Source organism: Nerophis ophidion, linkage group LG05 (genome assembly GCF_033978795.1).
Source record: "Nerophis ophidion isolate RoL-2023_Sa linkage group LG05, RoL_Noph_v1.0, whole genome shotgun sequence".
Classification (NCBI taxonomy): domain Eukaryota; kingdom Metazoa; phylum Chordata; class Actinopteri; order Syngnathiformes; family Syngnathidae; genus Nerophis; species Nerophis ophidion.
Window position 1 is genome coordinate 64,546,235 of NC_084615.1, and position 12,269 is coordinate 64,558,503.

At 39.2% G+C, this 12,269-nt stretch overlaps 1 protein-coding gene across 3 annotated transcripts in view; it reads right to left on the reverse strand.

The window, feature by feature from the left end:
- Positions 1 to 4,442: 4,442 nt before the first annotated feature.
- The window catches only part of lpar4 (lysophosphatidic acid receptor 4), a 50,332-nt gene continuing 42,505 nt past the window's right edge, over positions 4,443 to 12,269 (reverse strand). For all 3 annotated transcript variants that reach the window (XM_061901774.1, XM_061901773.1, XM_061901772.1), the window contains 2 exons: positions 8,803 to 9,548; positions 4,443 to 5,393 (listed from right to left, as the gene is read on the reverse strand). In XM_061901774.1, the coding sequence (XP_061757758.1) occupies positions 4,905 to 5,393; positions 8,803 to 9,378 (1,065 nt within the window). In that variant the 5' untranslated portion in view covers positions 9,379 to 9,548 and the 3' untranslated portion in view covers positions 4,443 to 4,904. The remainder of the gene's footprint in view (positions 5,394 to 8,802; positions 9,549 to 12,269) is intronic.

A 12,269-nucleotide genomic window follows, 5' to 3' on the forward strand; every position in this document is an offset into this window, starting at 1 on the left:
TTGTCCTCTGGAGGTAAGTGTTGCACAACATTCATCATGACAATGTTCAGCCAAAATCTCACCTTGAACCATACAATGAGAATGCATGTTTTTTTTCCTGAACTCCAATTCCTCTTCCTTACTTTCTGCACATTTTTATCATTCTGGCTGCTACCGTTGGCCCCAAAATCTACTGTTCTACTGTGTGATACTTCCTCAGGGAATGATAACATTGCACTGTCATTGCTTCACAACACTAAAACAAACCCACAGACAACGTGGCTACCTTTTCAAGCCTCATTTCCAACACCTCTTTACAGTGAGATAAATCAAGATCAAGCAAGCTCTTGGGCGTGCGTGTGCGATTTTGTTTCTTTTTAGCAGAGCTCCAGAGAGGAAGGTTCAGGGGCCGTTTCCATTCCCAAGTAAGACCATGATTCAGTTCTATGCATGAGTGCATGTTCAAAGTACCTCAGTGCAGCTTGTGTACACATACTATACTGTAAAGCAGGGGTCCCCACACACTATATATATATATATATATAAATATACATATATATATATATATATATATATATATATATATATATATATATATGTATATATATATATATATATATATATATATATATATATATATATATATATATATATATATATATATATATATATATATATATATATATTACCCCGAAAACAGGTTTTATCCGGCCCGTGTGATGGGTTTGCCAAGTATAAAAATGAGCTGCATTTATTTTTATGACAGAAACTGCTCTTCTAAATGTGTCCACTTGATGTCACAATAGTAATTCTGTTAGGACTGGTAAGATGTACAAAGTAAAGAGTGGCTGCTGTTCCTCTCCCTCGACCTGAATGAAAATGTGTTGTCTTCTGCTTCGAACACGTCATTATGTGGCACCCTTACTACCCCATAATGTCTCTTGTCAATTACGAGAAAACTTAACCATTTTGAATGCTTTTTACCTCCGTTTCTGGACATGACAAAGTAAGTATTTGATACTGAGAAGAGTTCACATTTTGTGTTTTTTGTTCAACCCCAGAAAGACTGTGACTTAAAACTTCATCCTGGCTTTGTAGCTACATTGAGACAAAATCTAAGCTCACTGTTTTTGAAACTGCACCGATTTCCTCAGACTTTTTAACAAACCTGAAGTGTTTTGTCTAGAGGATTATTTGTGATTTGTATATTTTCAGAATGTGCTTGTTCTTTTATTGACCAAAGTAAAACAAAGAAAACAACCTGGAGTTTTCTTTATTTTTAAAGGCCTACTGAAACCCACTACTACCGACCACGCAGTCTGATAGTTTATATATCAATGATGAAATATTAACATTGCAAAACATGCCAATACGGCCTTTTTAGTTTACTAAATTGCAATTTTACATTTCCTGCAAGTTTCTGGTTGAAAACGTTGCGGAATGATGACGCATGCGCGTGACGTCACGGACTGTCTGGTAATATTAGCGCTGCACCACTAGCAGCTAAAACTCGTCTGCTCTAATGGCATAATTACACAGTATTCTGCACATCTGTGTTGCTGAATTTTTTGCAATTCGTTCATTTAATAATGGAGACTATAAAGAACAATGCTGTTGATGGAAAGCGGTGTATTGCAGCTGTCTTTGGCACCGAGACACAGCCGGTATTTCTTTGTTTGTTGTGAAGCTTTAACACAGCGCGGTCAAGCGAACATGTTTTCTCTATATCAACCAGCATGTTTTTGAATGGGAAAATTGTGATGTATATCTTACCGGAGACATCATTGGATTATTCGTCGTCCTGCAGCAGCTGTCAAAAAAGGCAGCTGTAAGCTTGGCTCCTCGGCTGCTCTCTGAGACACTGCGTGTTCACCGCAGCCATCCGACCTCGAGGTATTTTTTTACAATCTTTACAAACTCACTAAAACACTATTAAAACAATAAACAGATAAGGGATCTTCCAGAATTATCCTAGTAAATGTGTCTAATTACATCTGAAACACTCACACTGCCGCCGCCCGGAGCCGTCGCTTTTTTTTTCTAGTCCTTTACTATCAATATCCTAAGTCACAAATCTTTCATCCTCGCTCAAATTAATGGGGAAATTGTTGTTTTCTCGGTCCGAATTGCTCTTACTGCTGGTGGCTCCCATTAAAAACAATGTGAATATGTGTGGAGCCCTGCAACTCATGACGTCCGGGAAAGGCAGGGCTTTTTTATTAGCGACCAAAAGTTGCGAACTTTATCGTGGATGTTCTCTACTAAATCCTTTCAGCAAAAATATGGCAATATCGCGAAATGATCAAGTATGACACAGAATGGATCTGCTATTCCAGTTTAAATAAGAAAATCTCATTTCAGTAGGCCTTTAAGTTATCATGCCATGATTTTACCTTTCAGGCCCACTTGGGAATAGATTTTCCTCGATGCGGCAGCTGAGGTAAATTGAGTTTGACACCCCTGACCTACTGGTACATCTCATGTCTTGTCTTTTGACATTGCTCACGTCAAAGGCTCACTGATGTGGAGCTGTGTTATTAATGAGGGAGTGGTGTGTCAAAAACTTGGTCAACCTGATTGTTGCAGTGAAGATAGTGCCAAGATTAGCCGCCATGTTGTTGTTAGTATTGTCACTCATAACCCGAAAAACGGAACTCTCGCTTGATGATTATCTTTATCGATTGCCACAACATAATATAGAATAAGACAAATGATAAATTAACATTTAAAATAATCAAACACTTAATTAAAGCCTACATTTTGAAGCGTGACAAGGATGTGATGACTAAAACTGGATTTGTGACCTGTGACTTTTGTACAAGACCGTGTATACGTTATTTCAATAAAACACGTTAACTGTCCTCCAGGCATGTGAAATGTGTTTTTAAACATTTGTTTTCTCGTCAAAATATCACTTCCACCTTTAAAAAACAAACAAAAAAAACAAAACGACAAACAACATATTTTGAACCCTCGCCTAACCGCAGGTATTCGCTGTTCTTCGTGGACGGCATGGCGTAGTTGGGAGAGTGGCCGTGCCTGCAACCTGAGGGTTCCTGGTTCAAACCCCATCTACCAACCTCACCACGTCCATTGTGTCCTTGAGCAAGACACTTCACCCTTGCTCCTGATGTCCCTTGGTTAGGGCCTTGCATGGCAGCTCCCGCCATGAATGAGTGAATGTGGAAATAGTGTCAAAGCACTGAATACTTTAAAGGTTGACAAGCGCTATACAAGTATAACATATTTACCATTCACATTCTTGTTGCTAAAGCGTTGCCGGACGGGGAGACGATCAGGATCGCCGAAACAAGCTAGCTAGGTCGCGGATCATCTTGTTAGCTCACTTGTTGTTGCCTCTGTTTGCTCATAGAGCCACAACGTTGACGGCTGTCCACTTTGCTGCTAATCACATTTTGATGATTACAATCCAAACACTGTTATTTCCAAATCATTCGTAGTTCTAGGGTATTAATTAGTAGCCGGTGAGAAGGTATGTTTTTGACGTGACAAAATGTAAACAGGTCACAACGCCCTAAGTTAATTTTCCCGAGGAGGCGAGGCTACAAGGTAGAGTTGCCGAATGGGAAACATTTATTGAGTTCTTTGCATGCATGTTATATAAATTTACATTGTACTTTCAGTGATATTAGTAAATTGTTTACTAATAAGAACTAAAATCTTTGGTACATTACATAGTACATGTATCTGTCAAAAAGCCATACGTGGTTAGTAGATGAGAATAAAAAAGTAAATTGCAGGAAAGGTAGTCTTGATTTTCAAAATATTCTATCGAGGCTTGCGTTGCAGCACTTGGTGCTGATAGAAATTTTCCTATTTTTTTTTCCAAATTTTAAATTTTTTTTTTCTTGAAAGGATTCTCACATCCCTAGTTCACCGATCAATAAAAGCTTTGCTTCAACCTTCAAAACAACCACTTCTCCCTTTTGTTTGTTCGACAAACTGGAAGTGAAGGCGAGTGGAAGCAGTACATTCATCATGATAAGACTTAATACATTGCAATCCATGTCGTCTCAGCAATAGGAAACGCAATCACGGCAAACTGCTGAATCATGCCTTCACTGTTTTTCAACCTTATTATTTGTACTTTCGGGTGATTATTTAGTCAACACTGTTCAGCCGTACTTTGGAGTGTGTACACATTGTTGTGAGACTTTGAGCAGCTCTCCGGTCTACAGCCAGATTAGGACCGAGAGACCTCATTCAGGAGCGAACAATGGACCATTGCTTCGATCGTAATAAGCATTCGGCCTATGACACGCAAACTGGCCAAGGTCCTCAACGGGATCACACGGACAAGAGCACACAGTCTGCCTGCTGAAAACAAGGAGACAACTTCTGAGTTCAAACGTACAACTGTGCTGTTAGAGTTTAGCCACGGTGGGTTTGACCAAACCAACAAACAGAGAGAAACAGGATACTGAAATAATACCGCAATGAAAGCAAATCAAAACAATGATTTAATGGCTCTTAACCTCAGCACAAGAAATATTGTGTCTTCCCACCCCAGATGTAATGTATTGTGTTAATAATGGGTGCCACCTCAATAAACACTGACAGCAATGTACTGTATTTCGTTGCAATTTAAACAATAACATGTAAGTCAGTAAGTTATAAACGTTTAATATACAGTAGTTAAACATCCAGTGCATTACTGTTGTGCCTGAGTTATTCGAAGAAATTCCTTGTGTCTGTGTCCGGTTGCAGATTGTTATTAACAAACAGATACATTCCTTTGTTTCCAAGAGATGGATTAATTGGTAAAGCCCAGACCATACTTCAGGATTTACACTAGGATTTAGTTAATCTGCTCAGTTATGCATTTGTCATTTCCAGAACAAACAATTTTTCAAATCCAAGGTCTCTTAAACCCATTTGTCCTTGTTCAACTCTTCTTCCTTTCATCAAAATTGACTTTCTGACACTTTAATGTCTTTTCCATTCCTGGCCAAAGTGTGCGTGTCTCTTGGGAGTGTGTTTGCCGTGTCCTGGGTCTCAGCGTCGCTGCGGGGAATACTCTCAGGTCGGGAACCGGACCCTTTGCTTCCCAGGGTCAAACTTTTTTGGAAGCTCTCTGAGGTAAAGTAGTAGACCACAGGGTCTAAGCAGCAGTTAAGGCTAGCCAGACACAAAGTGATAGGATACAGAGTTCGGGCGAAGCGCTCTACAGAGCAGTTAACCAAGGCCTGAGTTCTCACCAGGGCATAGAGGAAGAGGTTAGAGTTATACGGAACAAAACAGATGATGAAGATGCCAAGATGGACCAGAATCATCCTCAGGACACGTCGCTTGCTGTCACAGCCATGGCCAACTGTCACTGGACGACGTAGCGTTCTCAGGACCAGTGAAGAACAAACCAAGTTGGCCAGGAGAGGAAGCAGGAATCCAACAATCTGGAAAGACAGTAAAACATGTAATCATATTGAATATTCGAGATAGCATTACTAAAACTTTTAAAGACATATGTAGATTTTTCCCCAAACTGTTAAAAAATCCTCAATCAGACAGGAAATTTCAACTCAAAAATCGATTCAATTTGATTCCGAAACTTGGGGTGACTATTCGATTCAGAAACCATTCTTGATTCAACATGATTCATTATTCAAACTTATTCTCGCTCTATATTACTTGGAATACAAATTTTAATACAACCATTTCAAAACAGGCTACAGGTTACAAAAGCTCCTCAAGGTTGCTGATGTATGATGTGTACCCGCAGCTATTCAGCGCTAAGGTGGCCTAAATAATGCCATCCATGCATTTTTTAACGCTTGTCCCTCTTCGGGTGCTGGAGCCTGTCTTTTGAAAAATGTAGTCCTTAAAAAAAAAAAAGATTGACAATGCTAAATCGATTTAGAATCAGATTAAATAATCATTTTTAGGGTGACAATCGTTATTTTTCAGCACCCCCTACAAAGCATACCGAATAGGTGTATTTTTAGATGCTTGAATAGTTAGGATAGTGCATGGTAGGTAGCTAGGTAGGTGATGGTTTCCATGGTTAGTTGCCCGAGGTTAGGGATGTGCCAATACAACTTTTGCACGTCCAATGAGATACCGATATCCCGATACCGATATGATATAAGTAAAAATCATGTATACATTTACTATTATGTGGTGTCGAGACTTCATCAAGTGCAATTACCGAGCGAGCAATGGTAGGTATGATAAATCAATACATAATACTGTTATGTTTGGGTCGCATTGCTGCAACGGTTGGGTCCTCACAGATGGAGGACAGCTGTACGAGGAGCGTGCAGGGAAGAATTTATTTCATTTCTTGTAGGAAGAGGACAAAAAAATACCAAAGCTCAAAAACAATGTTAGCATGGAGCCAATAAATCAAAACGTTGTCTGAGACGATGAAAAATCTCCAAAGTGTGGCGAAAACAGGAAAAAGTAATTGTTGTGTAAAGTGAACATTGACCGAGCAACTAAAAGCTGGAAAACACCAGAATTTAAGGGAACTGATTAGGGGCTAAAACAGGTGAGGATACTCAACAAACCGAAGGCAGGTGCAAACAATTAGTGTCCATGGCAACCAAAAGTAAACGAAAGGAAAGAAGGTAGAGCACCTAAACAGACTTAAACATGGGAAATAAGCTACTAAGCATAAATCAAGACATGACCCGGGTGAAGGGTCATGACAAATACTTTAAGTTAAAGTGGAGTGGTAATTGTTTTTTTCTTTTTTTGGCAACACTTGCTAATTTCAATAATTCTCCAAGTTAACCTCATGACACTGTTGAATGATGGGGACAACTTTTAACACACGTCTGTGTTGGAAACTTTGAATAATACTATAATGATTGTATTATTATTACTTGGTTGGATTGACAAATGTCATGTTTTGGACAGCAGTATTGTTCAATTAAGCACACCTATTATGTCTAGCTTGTGTGCTATTTTGTGCTTAGCCGCTCTGTAGCTGCTCGCTCCGAGTAGCACATAGCCTACCATGTTTAGTTTTTGTAAATGACTTCACTAAAATACATGAAAAGACCAATCTCGTGCTTATTGGAAGAAATGTAGATGTTTAACTGGCTGTCGAACTTTTTACACGTCTGCTTTTACAAACCCAGTTTCCATATGAGTTGGGAAATTGTTTTTGGATGTAAATATAAACGGAATACAATGATTTGCAAATTATTTTCAACCCATATTCAATTGAATGCCCTACAAAGACAAGATATTTGATGTTCAACTCATAAACTTTATTTTTTTTGCAAATAATAATTAACTTAGAATTTCATGGTTGCAACACGTGACAAAGTAGTTGGGAAAGGGCATGTTCACCACTGTGTTACATCACCTTTTCTTTTAACAACACTCAATAAACGTTTGGGAACTGAGGAAACTAATTGTTGAAGCTTTGAAAGTGGAATTCTTTCCCATTCTTGTTTTATGTAGAGCTTCAGTCGTTCAACAGTCCGGGGTCTCCGCTGTCGTAATTTATGCTTCATAATGCGCCACACATTTTCGATGGGAGACAGGTCTGGACTGTGGGCGGGCCAGGAAAGTACCCGCACTCTTTCTTACAAAGCCACGCTGTTGTAACACATGCTGATGGTGGTTTGGCATTGTCTTGCTGAAATAAGCAGGGGCGTCCATGAAAAAGACGGCACTTATATGGCAGCATATGTTGTTCCAAAAGCTGTATGTACCTTTCAGCATTAATGGTGCCTTCACAGATGTGTAAGTTACCCATGCCTTGGGCAATAATGCACCCCCATACCATCACAGATGCTGGCTTTTGAACTTTGCGTCGATAACAGTCTGGATGGTTCACTTTCCCTTTGGTCCGGATGACACGATGTCGAATATTTCCAAAAACAATTTCAAATGTGGACTCGTCAGACCATAGAACATTTTTCCACTTTGCATCAGTCCATCTCAAACGAGAGAAGCATCCAGAAGCCGTTGGCGTTTCTGGATGTTGTTGATAAATGGCTGTCGCTTTGCATAGTAGAGCTTTAACTTGCACTTACAGATGTAGCGACGAACTGTATTTAGTGACAGTGGTTTTCTGAAGTGTTCTTAAGCCCATTTAGTGATATCCTTTAGAAATTGATGTCGGTTTTTGATACAGTGCCGTCCGAGGGATCGAAGGTCACGGTCATTCAATGTTGGTTTCCAACCATGCCGCTTACGTGGAGTGATTTCTCCAGATTCTCTGTAACTTTTGATGATAGTACGGACCGTAGATGTTGAAATCCCTGAATTTCTTGCAATTGCACTTTGAGAAACATTGTTCTTAAACTATTTGCACACCAAGTTGTGCAAAAGGGGTGTACCTCGCCCCATCCTTTCTTGTGAAAGACTGAGCATTTTTTGGGAAGCTGTTTTAATACCCAATCATGGCACCCACCTGTTCCCAACTACCCTGCACACCTGTGAGATGTTCCAAATAAGTGCTTGATGAGCATTCCTCAACTTTATCAGTATTTATTCCCGCCTTTCCCAACTTCTTTGTCACGTGTTGCTGGCATAAATTTCTAAAGTTAATGATTATTTGCAAAACAAAAAAAAATGTTTATGAGTTTGAACATCAAAAATGTTGTCTTTGTAGCATATTCAACTGAATATGGGTTGAAAATGATTTGCAAATCATTGTATTCCGTTTATATTTACATCTAACACAATTTCCCAACTATTATGTACCTGTGATTTTAAATACATGTCTATATCCGATATTTGTTTTGCTGATATCTGATAAATATCGATTCTAAACAACCCTACCAATAAAGTACGAGTACAAATGACAAAAACGAAATGTTGCGCTAGTGTCATTACAACCTTCACCTCAATGAAGATGGTGATTTTTGAAAGGTAGGTCCTCCAGGTGCTCTTAGAGAAGCCCTCAAAACAGGTTGTAGCTCTGTTTGTGCTGTTGATGGTAGAGAAGAAGGTGACGGATATCCCTCCTCCTACAATGGTCAGCCACACAGCCGCGCACACCATTGCGGCGTTCCTGCGCGTGCGGATGGAGCGGGAGCGGAAAGGGTAGACTATTGCTAAAAAGCGGTCCACGCTGATGCAGGTGAGAAAGAGCATGCTACCATAGATGTTAGTGATGAAGGCTGTTCCTGATATCTTACACAGTCCATCTCCAAAGGGCCAGTGTCGGTTCACATTGTAGAAGACCTTGAACGGCAGCGTAAAAACAAAAACTAAATCAGATAGCGCTAAATTAGTCATGAACATTGTCGTTTCGTTGCGCATCTTCATGCGGAAGCAGAAGACAAACAGTGCGGCGCAGTTGGTGATGAGACCTAAGACGAAGACCACGCTGTAGACCACCGAATACAAGTTGTACTTGAAGGAGTCGTCAATGCCACAGTCCTCCATCCCGGTCTCATTAAGCACCAAACTCGCCATGATGACGGTGAGGAGGTCTTGGAGGAACAAGCTCACACCAGGATGTCGTGGTCCGGAGGACAGAAGCTGGATATGTCTGGATCGGAAGTGTCAGCAGGGGATCCCCCAGGCAAGCCTTCTCCAAGCCATGGCGGACACATAAATGGAGGCAGTCAGGATGCTCGGCGCTCCTGTGGAGGGAAGAGGAAGACGCCCACGTCATTTCCTCACAATAAATGTTCGGACCGCAAAATGCAACAATAACTTATCTGACAGAGTACACCTCTAAAACACATCAAGTGTAGCTACAGTAACTCATGTTAGTGTAAACCACATCAGTATTACATTGTAAACTATTCACCTTACATGTTGTGTGGCTCCCATTGCAGAGTTTAGAGGGTTTTTTTTTACAATTTAAGTTAAAACATTTCAATGTCCAATTCTTTCATCTTTGAATGAATGAATGGTTTATTTTGAGCCATGCAAACAAACAAGAGAATGAAATAAAATACAAAAGAAATATATAGATACATTATTTTTACACCTACATTGAAAACATTACATGTGACTAATCTTTTGTAGATGTCAAGATTGGCTCAAAAGGGAGTGGGAAGAAGTAAACTTATTAGGTCCCACCCCTATACATATACAATATATATATATACAATATATAATACAATAATATATATAATATAATTCAATTCAGTGGTTGCTGCTATATATTGTCTATATATATAACATTTAAATTCACACATACTTACATATATACATATGTACACACACATATATACACACACACATATACAATTTATATATATATATACACACATATCCACACACAATCACATACATACACACATGCATATACCCAAAATACACACATATCCATCACACACACACACACACACACACACACACACACCTATATAAATACTATATATATAATAGTATACATAATATACACTTTTGTCTAAACATTATTATTATCTTTAGGTCTTTTACCAATACAGTTGTGATCAAAAGTCTACATACACTTGTAAAGAACATAATGTCATGTCTTGAGTTTCCAATAATTTCTACAACTCTTATTTTTTTATGATAGAGTGATTGGAGCACATACTTGTTGGTCACAAAAAACATTCATGAAGTTTGGTTATTTTATGAAGTTATTATGAGTCTGCTGTAAATGTGAGCAAAACTGCTTGTTCAAAAGTATACATACAGCAATGTTAATATTTGGTTACATGTCCCTTGGCAAGTTTCACTGCAATAAGGCGCTTTTGGTAGTCATCTACAAGCTTTTGGCTGAATTTTTGACCACTACTCTTGACCGCTTATTTAATTTACGCATTACTTCAGTGATCCAGCCCCATAAGCTCTTGTAAATCATCCATCCATCCATTTTCTACCGTTTGTCCCTTTTGGGGTCGCTAGAGCCTATCTTAGCTGCATTTGAGCGGTAGGCGGGGTACACCCTGGACAAGTCGCCACATCATCACAGGGCCAACACAGATGGACAGATAACATTCACACTCACATTCACACACTTGGGCCAATTTAGTGTTGCCAATCAACCTATCCCCAGGTGCATGTCTTTGGCGGTGCGAGGAAACCGGAGTAAACCCACGCAGTCACGGGGAGAACATGCAAACTCCACACAGAAAGATCCCGAGCCCGGGATTGAACTCAGGACTACTCAAGACCATCGTATTGTGAAGCAGATGCACTAACACGTCTTCCACCGTGCTGCCCTTGTAAATCATTCCTGGGGCAAAACATATTTGTGTGGTTTGCAAAAAGAACCGATTTCAATATGATTAGAATATGAGGGGAAAACAGCAGCTATACAGCTATAAGAGGATAGACGTTAAACACACCTCAGCTAAATCCACTCAGCTTAGTGCAGGTCCTCTCACAACCATAAAAGTACATGCAGACATGCTTTAGTTCTGAAACAACAACAACCGCTTGGATGCCTTGCAGTTTGGGAATGTTCCTTATTCTCTCCCTGCATAACACATTACCAAGTTTTGAAAATAAATGGATGAGTTTGGTATGGAATAAATTGAGCACAATCAAACACTTTTGAATGAACTAAAACAAGGATGGTGAGCTAGTAAGCCTTCTCTCAGATCCATAATCGTTAAATTGTGATTCACCAATGTCCTTATGAATAAATACACAAACTCTGATTAACCACACGTGAAGACATGGGGTCTGTAAACAATTTGTACAGATTTAGTCAAGACATGTATTTAACCAGTACAAACTTGATAGCGCAGGCAAAGCTGATCTACCAAGCTTGTGCGCAGAGAATTGCGTCTCTTAAGTCGCCAAAATAAAAAGCGCAATCCATTTAGCGTGCCTGTCTTCATAAATATGCAGAATATATGCTTATTCTCAGAATGCACACAAATATAATAATAAAAATAAAACTGTACTTTGTCCATTGTTCTGTCTTTATTCAGTCGGTCAAAAAAGAATGTGCAAACTGGAAATTGCACATAAATAGCTGTGGGAAAGGTGGCGATCGTCCTGCAACTCTGTATGCTTGTCAACATATATAGACTGTCAAAAATAAAACTGATAAGCACATCAGTATCAATTACAATTTCGAATTTTAAAACTGACTTAAAGGGGAACGGTTCTTGTTTTGGAATTTTGCTTATCTTCACAATCATAACATAAGAAGACAAAGGTTTTTTTTCACCTGTAAAACTCAGCTCATTCTGGGTAGCTAGCATTTCAATGAGTAATCCATTCTCTCTCTTAATCTCTGAAAAAATTTATTCAAAAACCGTCACTGCTCCTTAATTTACGGTGCGTAACCTGTACAATAACCAAGTTGTAGTAACATTGTTATTGTAACAACTGAGGAAAAAAATGTTCTATCGCAGTAACACATCGGCGTG